Source organism: Pistacia vera, unplaced genomic scaffold (assembly GCF_008641045.1).
Source record: "Pistacia vera cultivar Batoury unplaced genomic scaffold, PisVer_v2 Contig196, whole genome shotgun sequence".
Lineage (NCBI taxonomy): Eukaryota > Viridiplantae > Streptophyta > Magnoliopsida > Sapindales > Anacardiaceae > Pistacia > Pistacia vera.
The window spans coordinates 545,839-561,412 of record NW_022195997.1 but is presented as its reverse complement, the minus strand read 5'-3'; the positions used below and the strand labels follow the sequence as shown (position 1 = coordinate 561,412).

Here is a 15,574-nt window from a genome sequence, read left to right as displayed (position 1 = left end):
ACAAAAAGTAAACTACCAACCAGTTTCGTAACCCAGCCGGCGTCCAAGACTAATTTTGTATTTATAATACTTTGACTTGGAAATTCTTAAACATGCATGATTCACATTCTATTAGATTTTTTTCTTTTAAATGATTTAGATGTTTGGACTAGTTTACATTCACATTGACTATTCTTCTAAAACCGTAAAATTATCGATCAGATATAAATTTTAGTGGTTACTCCTATTAAAAAGGGTAAAGACTCTCAAAAGATCATATAAACTTAAATCTTTCTTTACTCTTTTACCATCAAAACACTAAGTAATATTTTATTAACATATTTTTATTATGTTTACTTATAACCCATTTGATAATTTTCATAGCTTATTACAAAGGCTTAAAAAATAGCACAAATTTGATGAAATAGTTGTTGGAATGTACAGAAAATTGAACAAGGGAATGATTTATGAAATTGAGGAGGATAAAACATAAAAACTTGATACAAACAACAAAGAAAGATAAAAATAGAAGATAAAAAAGTGAAAGAGAGGGAGATTTGGAAGTGTGTAAATAAGGAAAGGAGAGAAAGATGCGCGTGGGTCTAATATAAAAGTTTGACAGTTGAGACAATTCTGACCAAACTCTGTAATCGTAAATTTGAGCTCTACTCGTAGTCTTCGGCACAGGGACCCGTCAACTTTATAGTCTGAAACTCTACTCTCTCTTTCTTCTGGGTGCCCAATAGCCAAAGTTTTTTATTTTTCGCTTTGGATAGTCACGTGCTCTCTATGTGACCCAACCAAAGCCATAACAAACAAACAAATACAGTACCATTCTACGCAGAAAAAGCTTACCTCATTCTCTCTAAACAATCACTATTTTCAATTCATTTTTTCGTGAAAGCTCTCTATTTTCTCTCTCTCTTTGTGACCATTTATATAAGCGTAGACCAAACCAGACTAAGCCCATCTCTCTGTTCTCTCTCTCTCTCTCTCTTTAACCTCTGTTACTATGGAAGCTCTCAGCTTTATCAAGTTCTGGAGACCAACCACCACCACCACGACCACCACCAGTGCTTCCGACAAAGAAAACCAAACGTTAAGTTCTAGTGGTAATGGTGATGCTATTGAAGGTTCTAATGTTGTTGTGGGTTCAGATTGTGAATTGGTGGATGAAGGAGATGACTCCTTCTTTGAGTTGGAACTCACTTTATCTGATTTTGACAACAAGAGAAACAACTGCAACAGCGACAACACCCACCAAGGAAACAGTGAAGAACAAGTCCACTATTCAACCAAAACTGCCGGCCATAATGGAGAACTAAAGATTTCATCTTCAAGTGATGTCTTGTCCAAAAGAAAGATCCTCCCAATAGAGCCAACTTCTACATCAAAGCCTCAGTCTCCAATCGCATTGTTAAAATCAGCTCCAAAGCTTCGAGTATCCATCTTCAAGAAATCAAAATCAATGGCGGCAACACTCAGAACAGAGAAAACAGACTCCACAACCACCTCTTCAAAGCAAGAGAAACGAGAAAACAATAAGCTCTTCACCGTCAAATTCAAAGTCGAAGAAATTTCAAATCTTTCAATGTTTACTAGAGCATGCAGTTTGAGAAGAACAAGCAATACAACAAACGACTCATCATCTTCATCGTCATCAAAGAGATTCTCCAAAGATTTGATACAAAAATATTTGAAGCTAATCAAACCATTATATGTCAAAGTCTCGAAAATGAAGAACGAGAAGATGAGATTTTCTGGGCAGTTAACAGAGGCTTCCCCGACATCGTCGCCGGCGACGCTGCCGGTGCATTCTCCGCTGAAGGAGAGGAATACTTCAGGAGGCTTTCGAGCTCTGAATAGGCATCTGGGCAAGAGCAAATCAGCTTCAGCAACAGTTTCATCGCCAGCTAGAAGAGACGACTCTCTGTTACTGCAACATGATGGGATTCAAAGCGCCATTCTTCATTGCAAAAAATCTTTCAACTCATCTAGAGGTATGAATTTTCCTTAATTAGTACATATTATTAATTAATTAAGATAATCCTGAAGCTAGTATATGATATTCCAATTCTTCTTCCTTGGTTTTTTTTTTCAGATTCTTCTTCGTTTTCAAGATCTACAAGTAGTAGTTCTTCACAGGGAACTTTGAGTTACTTATCATCAAAAGGTGAAAAAACCCCTGAAATATTATTAGTTTATTTAGATTTTCCCAAATATTAATTTTACCTTAATGATGTTACTGATACGTCATTTTTATATTCAGATGCTTTTCTGTTTCCAAGATTCAGCAGTGATTCGTCCTATGAGGAAATCATATCAGCCAGAAGATCAAACGATGAACGAATTTAAGCGGGAAAAATACTGTCTTGTCAAATCCAATCGAAAGAAATCCACACCAAAAAAGAAAAGAAAAGAAATTTGTTGCACAGTAGAATTTGATTCGATTTTTATTTTAAATTTTAAATTTTGTGTAATGTAATGAAAATAGAGAAGGGGTAGGTTAGGTAATTAGGGTTGTTGTTGGCGGCATTAAGAAGGGTATGATATGAATCGGGTGTTGTTGCGTGTATAGTGACGGATCATTATGAAAAATTTGAAACCAAATCTTTATTTGGATCTTTTGTTCATGTTTGTGGTCTTCGTTTTCTGCAAATTCAGCATGAGCATATGATGGTATCTTTGAAAGTTACGAGCTTCAACCAACTCCACATCAAAGCTGTGATCATTTCTGATTCTGAATAACTGATATGACTTAACACCTCCACCTTCTCTCTCTTCCATTTCCATTTTCTTGGTTTTTCAACTTTACAAGACAAATATGTTGGTGGGATTTTAGTCTTCTACTGTACCTCTCTGTTTTTTCTTTTTTTTTTTTATAATAATAAGCCAAATGGGTTCATCATGGTTTCAAAACAAGAACCAACTAATTAATCGTATGCCCCATTTTATAATTCCTTTCTTCTGCAACATGTTTCTTTGTCTGGGCAATTTGATAGTTCACCAAACTTAATATTTTTTTTTTTACCATGGAAAGGTTAATTAAACTTAAATGTTACTTGAAATAACATTAATCTCAGAAGAGATAAGTTTGGGTTGAATTTTATTGGAGGTTGAACCGTTGAATTGAAGTCTCCGTTAAAAAAAAAAAAAAAAGTTTGACTAAAAGCTAAAGCTAAAGCTAATGAGAAGGGCATTAGGTTAGAAAAGAACTGTGAAAGTAGAGCCAAAGGGTTTCTTTAAACTCAATAAAATAAATAAATAAAATGTGGAATGGACATATGAATATGATGATCTCTCTCTCAGTAAAATCATTCTGGCAACATTCTGCTTTTGAAAAGTACTTTTGAACGGTAAAAAAAGCATTATATTAGCTCTTGTTTAAAGTCTAATTTTCCATTCAAAAGTGGAAAAGCACTTACAGAAGCTGATGCCCATTCCCATTTTCTCTGCTTTGAATATTCAATTTGCCTCCCCGTTCCTGCCTGGAAACTCCTATAAAAAGCTCTTTTTATTACATTTTTTCAGCAACTCTTCAAAATTAACAACACCCAATTTCAGAATAAACAGAGGATTTCTTATCCTTAAATTTTTTTGAAAGTGATTGAACATGTAGTTATTCTTTTATTTGGAATCTTGTACCTTAACAAAGATGGACATAGTTTGTAATATTTTTGATGGGTTTTAATAAATGCAAGCTGTCGAGGAAGAGAGAGGTGAGACAAAAAATGACAAGAAGCATCATAAACTGTGGAAATTTGAAAAAAAAAAACGACTCATAAATGCGTTTGAAGGGTCTTGTTCTGGTGAACATTCAAACAAAGAATTAACTGGCAAGGCAGCAACATTATATTGACCAAAAATAATGCCAAAATAAATGACCACAAAACATTATGGTCCCGCTCAACCCAAATAAACAGGGCGACCCTCATTTCCAAACAGGGCAAAATCATATGGGTTGCTTGGTGCTTCTTGGAATAGAATCGCATGAGCTTTATGTTCATTGATATTGACAAGGAAGGGAAGCCATTAGAGTTTAGATTTAGATCCAGAAGTTGACTCTTGTCAGAACCCATTTTTTCTTTTTTCTTTATTTCAACTATTTCACAAAGAATATCTGTTTATTGCACCGCCATCAAGAGGCAAGCTGACCCAAAGAAGATGGTGAGAGCAACAAGTGTCAAAATATATGAAGAAATAAATGCAATGTACAATTAGGAGACAAAATGAAAACAAAGACCAGTAACCATGTTTTAATTCGAGGAACTTAAATTTGTACACGTTTCCTCTCTGGATAAGAAAGTTGTTTCAAGTATTAGAAGGTAGTTTATGTGGGGTAATATTCCAACAAGGACTTAGTTGTTGGAGAAATTTATGCATGATATATTGGGTGAGTTCAGTGGATCTAGTGTTAGATTTGACGGTCAGTTAGTAATAAATGGTGTTGAAACCTAGATGTGTATAATGCAGTAATTATGGTACACGACAAAAGCAGAAGAGTTAGGTATTAAAGATTATTAACGTTTAGGGAGCAGAACACAAAGTTTTTGTGCAGTGTGCTCGCTACTTAAAGCACAAACATTAATACTAGTTTTAATTAACTGCACAATAATCAACAAAGAAAGGATAAAACAGTTTCTGTCAATGAAAGCTGAAGAAAATTAAATTGATGCTGCGTTTTGCCGCATAATTAAGGTAAACTGGCTTATTGTGTGGCCTAATTTATGGCCCAATTATCATGTTGGTCCTTTGGGTCATAAAGTAGTGGACATGGGTCAGGTACATTTACTAATCCAATTAGGCAACCAGTAAAATGGTCAGGCCCAATTATCATCTTTTGTAGTTCATCAATCGTGTATTTATATTCAAGCCCCACCAAATCTCTTTTTAAGCCCCATTATTAGTTTTAAAAAATTAATATATAAATTATATTTTAAAAGTCATAAAAATTAATAATGTAGATTAAAAAGGGTTTAGGTGGGATTTGAATAACAACATTGTTATTAATAATTAGTTGGAATTGAAAATGAGTGTATATTATTTTAAGATTTAATTTAATGGCTTAGATCAAACAAATTGCTATTATTTATTGCAAGAGCACTTCAATCAGATAGAAGAAAATATGATTATTTAAGTTATGTGCTAATATTTATATTGAATGAAGAAAATAACATATTTTTTTAAAATCCAATACTTCAACTGTGGAGGCAAGTTTCATGCTATTAACTTCAGTATCAGCTTATATATAGTGCATGTTTTATAATTAAAAAATAAAAGAAAAAAGAAAATGAAATATGTCTTAGGGTGTGTTTGTTTTTTCCATTTAAATTTTAAATTTAATTAGAATTAGAGTTTTGATCAATTTTTTGTTTTTTTTTTTCAAATTGTTACTTATTTTTAGAACTTTTCACTTAATAGAAAAAATAAAATTTTCCAACTTATTTATAAAATCTGAAAGCTTTTTATATATACATAACTTTAGCTACCTAAAATGCTCTTATATTATAATAAATTTAAATTTAAATAAAATGTTAAAATCCGACTGTTAATTTATTTCATTTAAAATAATTTAAAACTACATTATCTTATTAAATAATAAATGCCGTTTGAAATTTATTTGGTGAGCTTTGGTAACGAAATTGGTATCAAAATGATCATATTTCAATACTTTGTCCATCTCTACAGTTTTTTATTTTTGTTATCAATAGATGTGTCATTTAGTCGGGATCTTACAGAGAAAGTTCGGTTGCCGCATTTTCTCCGTCAAATCCTAGCTAAAAGCTACATTTTGTGCAATTGAAATTTATATCAAAAAAAATTTCAATCACCTACCGGCAGTGGATTCCAGCGATGTGATTTTGGTAACCAGTTGACCAAAATTCATTTCTATAATATATTATAAAATACAATAAGGGCATATTAGTATAAATATTAAAAAAAAATTATTTAGATTTGGTTAATTTAAAAAAATAAACGCTATCATGTATTAAGTGTGTGGTAGTGGTACCACTTATTTCTATCCAGTGTTTAGAATTTAAAAAAGAAAAGAAAAAGAAAAGACCCTTATTTCATATGAAAAAAGAAAGGGGGGTGGACAGAGAGCTTTGATTGTTCTATTTTCCTTGTAAAAGGGTCATATTCAATAATGGTTCTTCTCGCTATATTATTTTTATCTTTTTCAATAATCTCTATTTGGTATTCTAACAACACTCCCAACTTTGTTCTTTAATTTAAGTTGAGTTTGGGACTTTGATTTGAGTGGTTGAGTTTTAAAATTTTATAGGGTTTGAATTAATATATATAAATCTTATTAAGTGATGCCAATAAACAGTTTATCAATATCATCAAATATGAATTTAGATTTTAAATAACTTCCTAAATAGAAACTGTATTTATAACAAAATAGTTTAAAAAATATGCCTTTTATGTTACTCTTAATGACTTGATCTATGGTATGGTATTTCTTGGATGATTTAGGCCTTAGGCATAATGATATTAGTTTTTGAAACTTTAAGGTTTTAATTAACAAAAGCTCGGGGGTGGCAAGAAAATGCTTATTTTTAGTGTTATGTGTTGTCTAGTGCTAGTTTTGCAAAGCTGAAGTACTGAAGTGTCAAATCTGTAAAACTTAAGGACTAGTTTGTAAGTATCAAGAAACGGTGTCGTTTCACACCTTGTTGTAAAATACAACTTCGTCACTATCCACTTACTCTTTTCACTCTCTCTCAACTGTAAATGTACTGTTTGTATAAAATAGTGAAGAGTTGACTTGTAATTCATTCAATTAAGAAAAGAAATACACAAACACTAAATTCTTTCTAGATTTTTCACGGTTTTTTTCTATGTTTCACATGATATCAGAGCCCGAGACTTGCGTCAATGGCTTCTAATTCCAGCTTCAATCAAGATCTGAACAACATGGAGAGAGGAGCTAACAGCTTTACCGATTCGTTCTTTTCAGCCTTTCCGTCGAGTCTCCAGGTGGTTAATCCGAAGTTAACCAGAGACAACTATCACAACAACTACAGGTTTTGGAGATCTCAAGTTCTCTTCGCCGTAGGTGCGCATGACCTTAAAAACCATTTAACAGGTCGAATTTTTTGTCCCGCGTCTTTAATTGATTGTGATGCTGAAAATTCCTCAACTACAGAAGTAGGGCTGTAAACGAGCCAAGTTGAGCCAAGTATCACCCTAAATAAGCCTGACTCGGTTAAGCATTAAACGAGTTCGAGCCAAATCACAAGTCAGTTGAGTTAGGAAAATTTGACTCGTGACTCAACTCGTTTATAATCGAGCCTGCTCATGACTCGACTTGAAAAACTTGATTATGACTTGATTAACTCGAGCTCGAACTGGCTCGATTATGGCTCGTTTGGCCCATTTTTTATATAACTTGCAAATCTTGTTTTATACAAATCAGATCCAATTTTTGGTGAATTTGCATCCAAATCAACACATCAACAATGTATTACACAACAAAATTTTAAATCCTAAAACTTTAATTGGGGTTTGGGTTAATTTGCAACATTTTAAAACTTTTACATGTCAAATTACAAGACAAACCTAAAACTTTTATTTTTTGTAGAAAAACCCTAAACGAGCCACTATTGACTCGCAAGCCAAATCGAGCAGAGCCGGGGTAGCCTCGAACTCAGTTCGGTACCTAATTCGAGTCTTGTTCGAGCCGGCTCGACTCGATTATAATCGAGACGAGTTCGAGTATTTAACGAGCCAAGTTGAGTCGACTCATGAGAGGCTCGGCTCGGTTGACACCCCTATTAACAGAAGAACCTATGGAAAATGATAGAATTGTTACATAGAAAATCAATCCTACTTACGTTGCTTGGAAACACACGGATAAATATTTAGTAACTCGGCTTTTAGCTTCAATTTCTAAGTGTATGTTTGAAAACGTATCAAAGTGCAAGTTTGCGACAAAGATATGGTTTACACTTGAACATGAGTTTCTTAATGACTCCAAGGTTACAGCACTACACCTAAAAAACATTGCTTCAAAACACATAGAAAGGGAACCTTAATATTAGTGATTATGTTAAGAAAATGAAGAGTTCAGTTGAGAGTTTATCCACAATTGGTCAAGTTGTCTCTGATGAAGACCTTCTTCAGTTCATCTTAGATGGCCTTAGGCCTGAATTTGACGTTGCTGTAGTCAACCTAACCTCTAGAATTGAATCAAAGTTTGATACAGTCACCTTACAAGAAGCCCAATTTCTGCTCCAAAAGTATGAATTGCAGCTGGAAAAATTCAATTCGTTATATTTCCATGGAGGTTCAGTTAACATTGCTACTACTAGCAATACAGTTCATTAGTTGCCCTACTCTACTAATACTTCCAATGTAACAACTCCTCACGTTGCCATAAGCTCTCCAAGCTTTCCAAATCCTACTGTTAACAACTCCCACAACCTTAACCCCATGAATAGTGCTCCATGTCCTCAACATCTGAGTTGGAATGGTACAGGTCCACATGCCCAAGCCAATCAGTTTTCCTTTGCTCCTCTTATGAATTCGGTAGAGACTTCATTTGGTTTTACTGTAAGAGCTAAGGTAGAGACAATGGGAGAGGAAAGCCTATATGTCAAGTGTGTAGTAAAATTGGACACACAGTAGTCCAATGCTACCATAGATACAATTCTATGTACACTAGTATTCCTTTGAAATTTGGAAATTCTGGACAAATTGGAACCTCTAGTCAGTTTAATGGTGGACAGTTTGGATAGTTTGGGCCTTTAGGACAGTTCAATGGTAGTGGGAACTTTGTCAACTCTAGACAACACGGTGGTAATGGATTTTCTTCTGGGCAGATTGGTGGTTACAACAATGCAATTCCTAGATAGTTCAATGGGCAGATTGATGGTTACAACACTACAATTTCTGGATAGTTCAATGGACAGATTGGTCGTTACAACACTGCAGTTCCTGGACAGTTCCATGGGAGTCACAACATCTCTAATCAAGGGCCAAATTCTTATAATGGTGGCACCTCTGGACATCTAAATCAAGTTCTGGCCTTCTATTACTCAATCACAAGGTCATTTTAGTAGTCCTTCCCATCAACACCAACTCACTGTCTCACCAAACTTCCCTAATATTATCCCTAGTCAACAACAATATACAGTGCCCCAAGCTAATTTTGCTTCATATCCAACATCATATGGTCACCCTATAGCCTCTATGGTCTCCTACTCAACACACTCACCAAATCCAGCATGGTATATGGATTCTGGTGCCACTAAGGAACTGATCAGTTACAAGTTAGAAGTGGTGAGTTCTTAAACATTTCTCATATTGGATTTACTTCCTTGCCTAGTTCCTTACAAAATAAATGTCTTTACTTAAAGAATGTTCTATGTGTACCTAGGATTACCAAGAATCTTCTTAACATATCTAAATTTACCAAAAATAACAATGTAGTAGTTAAATTTACTTCTGATTGCTACATTGTTAAGGATCAGGCTACAAGGAAAGTGTTGTTGCAAGGAGGACTTAAAGCTGGACTTTGTCACTTGAGTGTTCCTTCCAATCTATCATTACAATCTGTTGTTCCTAGCAGTTTCTATAGTAATAATTATGTATCATGTGTTTCTTCAGTAATGTCCAGTCCTTCAAACTGTAATCCAGATTTCAATAATGACTTGATATCAAATAATATGTCTGAAACTTTAGATTGCAAGGAAAAGTGTAAACAGTCAGATTATAGCTCTTATAATACCAGTACTTGTAATGGCAATTTACTCATCAATAATAGCAAAATTGATTTGATTTCCCAAAATAGTTCTAATTGTGCTTCTCCTGCATCATGTTATATTGATTCCATGTATGATCTGAAATACCTCAATACTAATTACTGTGATAAATCTAGTGTTAAAAATACATCTCCATGTTCTCCTCTAGTATGTCAAGTTACCAATGATAGAGACAATACAAGTTTGCTTTGGCACAATAGACTAGGACACCCTCATTTTGATGCTTTTCATAAGATTATGAGTCATGTTGATAGCAAGTTATGTTCCAAATTACAAAAGTCCTTTTGTGATGCATGTCAGTTAGGAAAAATGCAAAGGAATAGTTTTCTCATTTCAGTGTCAAGAGCAACTGAACCTCTTGCTTTTATACATAGTGACATTTGGGGCCCTGCTCCTTTTGCTTCATTAGAAGGTTTTAAGTATTATGTTCAGTTTATTAATGATTTTAGTAGGTTCACATGACTATTTCCTTTAAGAACAAAAGCTGAGGTTAGATTAATGTTTATTAGGTTTCATCATCTTGTTGAAAGACAATTTGGTTATAAGCTTAAATGTCTATAATCTGATCAAGGGGGAGAGTACATAAGCTTAATCCCTTATCTCACTTCAGCTGGAATCCAATATAGATGTTCCTATGTGCATCAACAAAATGGTCGAAGTGAATGCAAACATACATGTAGTTGAAACATGTCTCACATTTCTTGTACATGCATCCATGCCTTTACATTTTTGGTGGTTTGCATTCGAAACTGCTGTCTTCTTAATCAATAGAATGCCCTCTATTGTTTTGAAGTTTGTTTCTCCATATCAAGTTCTTTTTTGTCACACACCTCTTTATTCTACACACAAAGTGTTTGGTTGTGCTTGTTTTCCTTATTTAAGAGATTTTAATAAACAAAAGTTCAATTTTCATTCTTCCAAAAGTGTCTTTGTTGGCTATAGTTTAGTTCATAAAGGTTTTAAATGTCTTAATTCTGACGGAAAAGTATTCATCACACCAAATGTCAAGTTTAATGAAAATGTGTTTCCTTTTGCCAATAATTTCAGTCCCTTCATTTCTAACACAAATGCAAAAGTGTCAAGTAATCCTTTAGTATTTCCACAAGCTCCTCAAAAACTGTTTTTCCTTTTGTTTCCCTTAAGTTTGATAATAGTCCAGCTCATGAAGACTCTCCTAGAGAGCCCTATCCTCAGTCAAGTCCTCACACAATAGCAAGAGGTAAGGAAAATTCTTCTTTAATATTTGTTATACCTATTTCTTTTGCATCACATCCTGAATCCAATCAACTTGGATCTGTTTTAGTTTTTCCTATTTTACCTACAAATACATAGTTCACAAATAACCTTGAGCATTCATCATCTCAACTAGTAGCAGCTAGAATAACTCCATCTGAACCGATACCAAATATAACCTTTTCCTCGCTATCTCCAAACATCAGCCTGCACCCTCTTCCTCCAATAATTCTGCTCACTCAACCTCTCCTTAACTAACAAACCTGCCCTATCCACCTAAAGTTGACTTAACTTCTTATAACCAACTCACTACCACATCATCTTGTCCTCTTGAAACCGATCTCAATTCATCACAGTTTCCTGCACTTTTTTTGGTTCTTAAGTGCCTATGAATTCACATCCTATGATAACTAGAGCAAAAAATGGTGTGTTCAAAAAGAAATCTGCAATGTTATTGACAAGTTAGCTTGTTGTCTTACCTAAACCATCCTCAGTTAAAGAAGCTCTTTGTAGTCCAGAGTGGAAAGAGGCTATGTAATGTGAGTTTGATGCCTTAATTAATAACAATACATGGACTTTAGTTCCATTATCTTCTGATATGCATGTGGTTGGTAATAAATGGGTGTTTAGAACTAAATTTCATGTTGATGGTTCCCTTCAGAGGTATAAAGCTAGGCTGGTTGCTAAAGAGTTTCAACAAACCCCTGGTCTTAACTATTTCGAAACATTCACCCTTATTATAAAGCCTGCAACTATTAGGATTATATTCACTCTTGCTGTTACATATCAATCCAACAAGTGGATGTAAACAATGCTTTCTTAAATGAAATTATTCTCGAAATTATTTACATGAGGCAATCGAAAGGCTTTGAAGATACTCAATTTCCCTCTCATGTGTGTAAACTGAATAAAGCACTTTATGGGCTCAAACAAGCACTAAGGGCTTGGTTTGATAAGTTGAAACAAGCTCTCTTGGATAAAAGGTTTCTCAATTCTATCTCGGATTCAAGCCTTTTTATTTGTGAAGAAGCCTCTCAGGTTACTTATGTTTTGGTTTATGTTGATGATATTCTCATCACTAAATCTAGCAGCTCCTTTATTCAACAACTTATCAAGGATTTAAATGACCAATTTGCTCTCAAAACCCTTGGTCCTGTGAAATACTTCCTTGGTCTTGAAGCAACAAGATCAACTTGAGGTATCCATCTTAAATAAACCAAATACATTGGTGATCTCCTCATAAAAACAGGCATGATGGATGCTCATCCTTGTTCTACTCCTATGGCTATGGGAACCAAACTTTTTGTACATGACAGTGAAGTTTTTCAAGACCCTAGTCTTTATAGAAGCACTGTTGGTGCCCTACAATACTTAACCTTGACAAGACCTAATCTAAGTTATCTTGTTAACAAGCTTAGTCACTTTCTTCAAGCTCCCACTACTCTCCAATGGCAAGTGTGCAAGAGGGTGTTAAGATATATCAAAAGAACTCAATACCAAGGGTTACAATTTAGACCAGCAACCTCCTTGTGTGTAGAGTATTATGTTGATGCAGATTGGGGTAGTAATTTAGATGATAGAAGATGTACAAGTGGCTATTGTGTCTACTTAGGCCCTAATCTTGTTCAATGGAGCTCTCGCAAGCAAAAGATAGTGGCATTATCTTCAACTGAAGCAAAATAGGGAGCCTTAGCTCACACTGCTACTAAAATAGCATGGTTGGATAGTGTTTTCTCAGAACTTGGCTTAGTTTTGAAATCTATCCTTGTTATACGGTGCGATAATGTGACTGCTAGTGCATTGGCTTCCAATATTGTATTTCATGCAAGAACTAAGTACATTGAAATTGATGCTCATTACATTAGAGATCAAGTGCTTGCCAAGAGGGTTATTGTTCAATATGTGCCTTCTAAACTACAAATTGCAGATATCTTGACTAAAGCACTATCTATTACTCAGTTTCATGAGCTCAAACAGAAATTAACTGTGGTTGAAGTAAGTACTGAAGCATAGACTACAAGGAATCTGACTGTCTGTCCGAAATTAAATATGCCATGTATATGGCTTATTTGTAGTATATGAGCTTATGTGCAGTTGTAGTTTGCAATAGTCAATGCAATATAGTGCTAATGTACTATAATTTGACTAAATGATGAAGTTTTGGCATATTGCCATGAACTGCAGTTTTGGTGTGTTGGTACGTATTGAAAGGTGTCAAAATGATGTAGTGTGGAGCGTGCTAAATATCAAGAAAAATTGTTGGTTTTGTTTTGGCAGCATATGCAAAGGAATTGTAGTTGTTGTTCTTTCGTCAAGTTTTATGTTTGTTTTGGCTGTTCTTACTTGTGCTATTGTAGATTTATGGTTGTAGATTTACAAAATTGGTTGGATTATGTGGAATGTGCAGAATTTATGAAACTGCAAAAATAGCAAAGCACTAATTAGTTGAATGAAGTTTGCAGAAGTGCTGGTTAGTTTGCAGAAGTTGTAGAAGTGTTGTTTAGTTTGCAGAAGTGCTAAAGTGGTGTTTAGTTTGCAGAAGTACTAAGAAGTTGTAAGAGTGTTGTTTTGGCTGGCAGAAGGGCTGTTGCTTGCAACAATTTTTTGTTGAATAAAGTTTGCAGAATGTTGTGATAAAATGAAGTGTTGTTTAGTTTGCAGAAGTGCTAAAGTGGTGTTTAATTTGCAGAGGTGCTATTTTGGCTTGCAAAAGAGTTGATGTTTGCAATGATTTTTGCTAAATGAAGTTTGCAGAATGTTGCTTAGTTACAATAAATTTGCAAAATGTTGTGTTAAAAATGAAGTTGAAGTTCGCAAAATGTTGTGATGCTTGGTTACAATGAAGCTTGCAGAAACTAAAGCTGGAAAAGTAACCCGCTCGGCCTGACCCGTGGCGGGTTACGAATTTTGGTGGGTCGGTCCTAACCCGCCCGCGAACAAAGACAGGCCGGGTTAGGCCTGTCATTTTTGGGGAAATGGCTAGCCCAACCCAGCCCGCCAACCCTAACCCGCCGGGTTAGGCTGCGGGCCGGGCCGGGCCGGGTTAACCCTCTTTTTTGATTTTGTTTCATATATTTAACTTTTCAAATACATAATTAACAATTTATAAATGAATAAATTATAAATGTATTTGTTTTTAGTTAACTTTTCAAATATCAATAATTCAATTAAATTATTATTATTATTTTTTTTAGTTAACATTTCAAATATTAATTCAATTTCAATACAATAAAATTGTAATATAAGAAAAATTAGACTTATTCATTTATCAAAAAAAAAAAAATAAGAATGTACAACAATTATTGCCTCGTTAAAAACCTCACCAAGAAAAACCCAATGGGAGAAAAACCTTGGTAAAGAAAAAAGAGTGCAATAATTGTCAATTAATTTACAAATTATATTTTACAAAACAACTAATTTGGGGATGGTTCAATAGGACCTCCCTCACCCGTATCATCTATATTACAAAATTGAAATGATTCTATTAAAGTATCATCGACAACCTCGTATTGATCTTGATGGTGCGACCGTTCCCAATCTCGAAGACATGTGAGGACTTCAATCATTTTTGGAGAAAGTTTAGTCCTCCTTTCATTTAAAATTCTTCCACTTGCACTCAATGTTTGTTTGGATGAGACGGTTGAGACAGGAACAACGAAAACATCCAAGGCAAGTCTTGATAATACTGGAAAAATACATTTTCTAGATTTCCAATATTTTAAGACATCAAAGTTGGCTCTCTGTTGTGGATCTGCTGGTAACATTTCGGGGGTTGCCAAATATTGTTGAAGCTCATTACTCTACGACTGCATGGAGGACAGTATATTAAGTGTGGTTGGTGGTGGTGGTGCTTCTGAAGAGGAGGCTGTGCTACGGATTCGGGACCTCTTCGGCCTATTCAGTGCACTCCAAGAGTAGAACTCTTCATTTGTTTCTTCTGATGCAACTTCCCTGGATATTTCGCCTCTTTGCGGGTTCCCATACCCTTTTTCATATTGGAAATATACTTCTGCAAGACAATTTTTTACCTCTCTTATTTGATTGGCATATGCTTCGGTTTGTAAATTTTCACTTAAATTGTCAAAACCATTTTTTAAACATGCTAATTTAATTTTATGATCAAATATAACACATAAACAATAAAGAAAAGGAATGGGTTCCCAATATTTTTTTAAAAAAATTTCCATTGCCTTTATTGGTTCCTTTAAAATTTCATTGTTTTTGTTTTTTGTAAATAACTCTGAAATTTTTATAATTGTATGTATTAACAATAGACTAGTAGGATAATACACACCAGAAAGTTGTAAAGTGGGTTGGTAAAAATTTTTAAGAAAAGAATGAAATATTTTAGCTATATGCCAATCATTTTCTACCAAATAATGAGGACCTCTATTATTTGCTACAAAATAACTAATTAAATTAGCATAAGGTAAACATGAATCAAACATTAAATAAGTACTATTCCATCTAGCAGGCATGTCTAATGCAAAAGTTCTAGGAGACATATTTGATTTTATACAAGCATCTTGAAATTTAGCATTTCTTTTATTATTACTAGTAATCCAAGTTAAACAATCCCTAATTCTATCAAT

At 34.2% G+C, this 15,574-nt stretch overlaps 1 protein-coding gene across 1 annotated transcript; it reads left to right on the top strand.

The window, feature by feature from the left end:
* Nucleotides 1–852: 852 nt before the first annotated feature.
* LOC116127987 (probable membrane-associated kinase regulator 5) lies at nucleotides 853–2,599 on the top strand. Its single transcript, XM_031413650.1, has 3 exons — nucleotides 853–1,979; nucleotides 2,081–2,152; nucleotides 2,249–2,599. Exons 1-3 carry the CDS (start codon nucleotides 992–994, stop codon nucleotides 2,332–2,334), a joined length of 1,146 nt encoding a protein of 381 aa, XP_031269510.1. The 5' UTR covers nucleotides 853–991; the 3' UTR covers nucleotides 2,335–2,599.
* The last annotated feature ends 12,975 nt before the right edge of the window (nucleotides 2,600–15,574 follow it).

Excerpts from the sequence above, each read along its gene's own strand:
- LOC116127987 (XM_031413650.1), top strand. The coding sequence starts at position 992 with ATGGAAGCTCTCAGCTTTATCAAGTTCTGGAGACCAACCACCACCACC. Across the intron at positions 1,980-2,080 it reads ATCTTTCAACTCATCTAGAG|ATTCTTCTTCGTTTTCAAGA; the intron begins GTATGAATTTTC and ends TTTTTTTTTCAG. Across the intron at positions 2,153-2,248 it reads GAGTTACTTATCATCAAAAG|ATGCTTTTCTGTTTCCAAGA; the intron begins GTGAAAAAACCC and ends TTTTATATTCAG.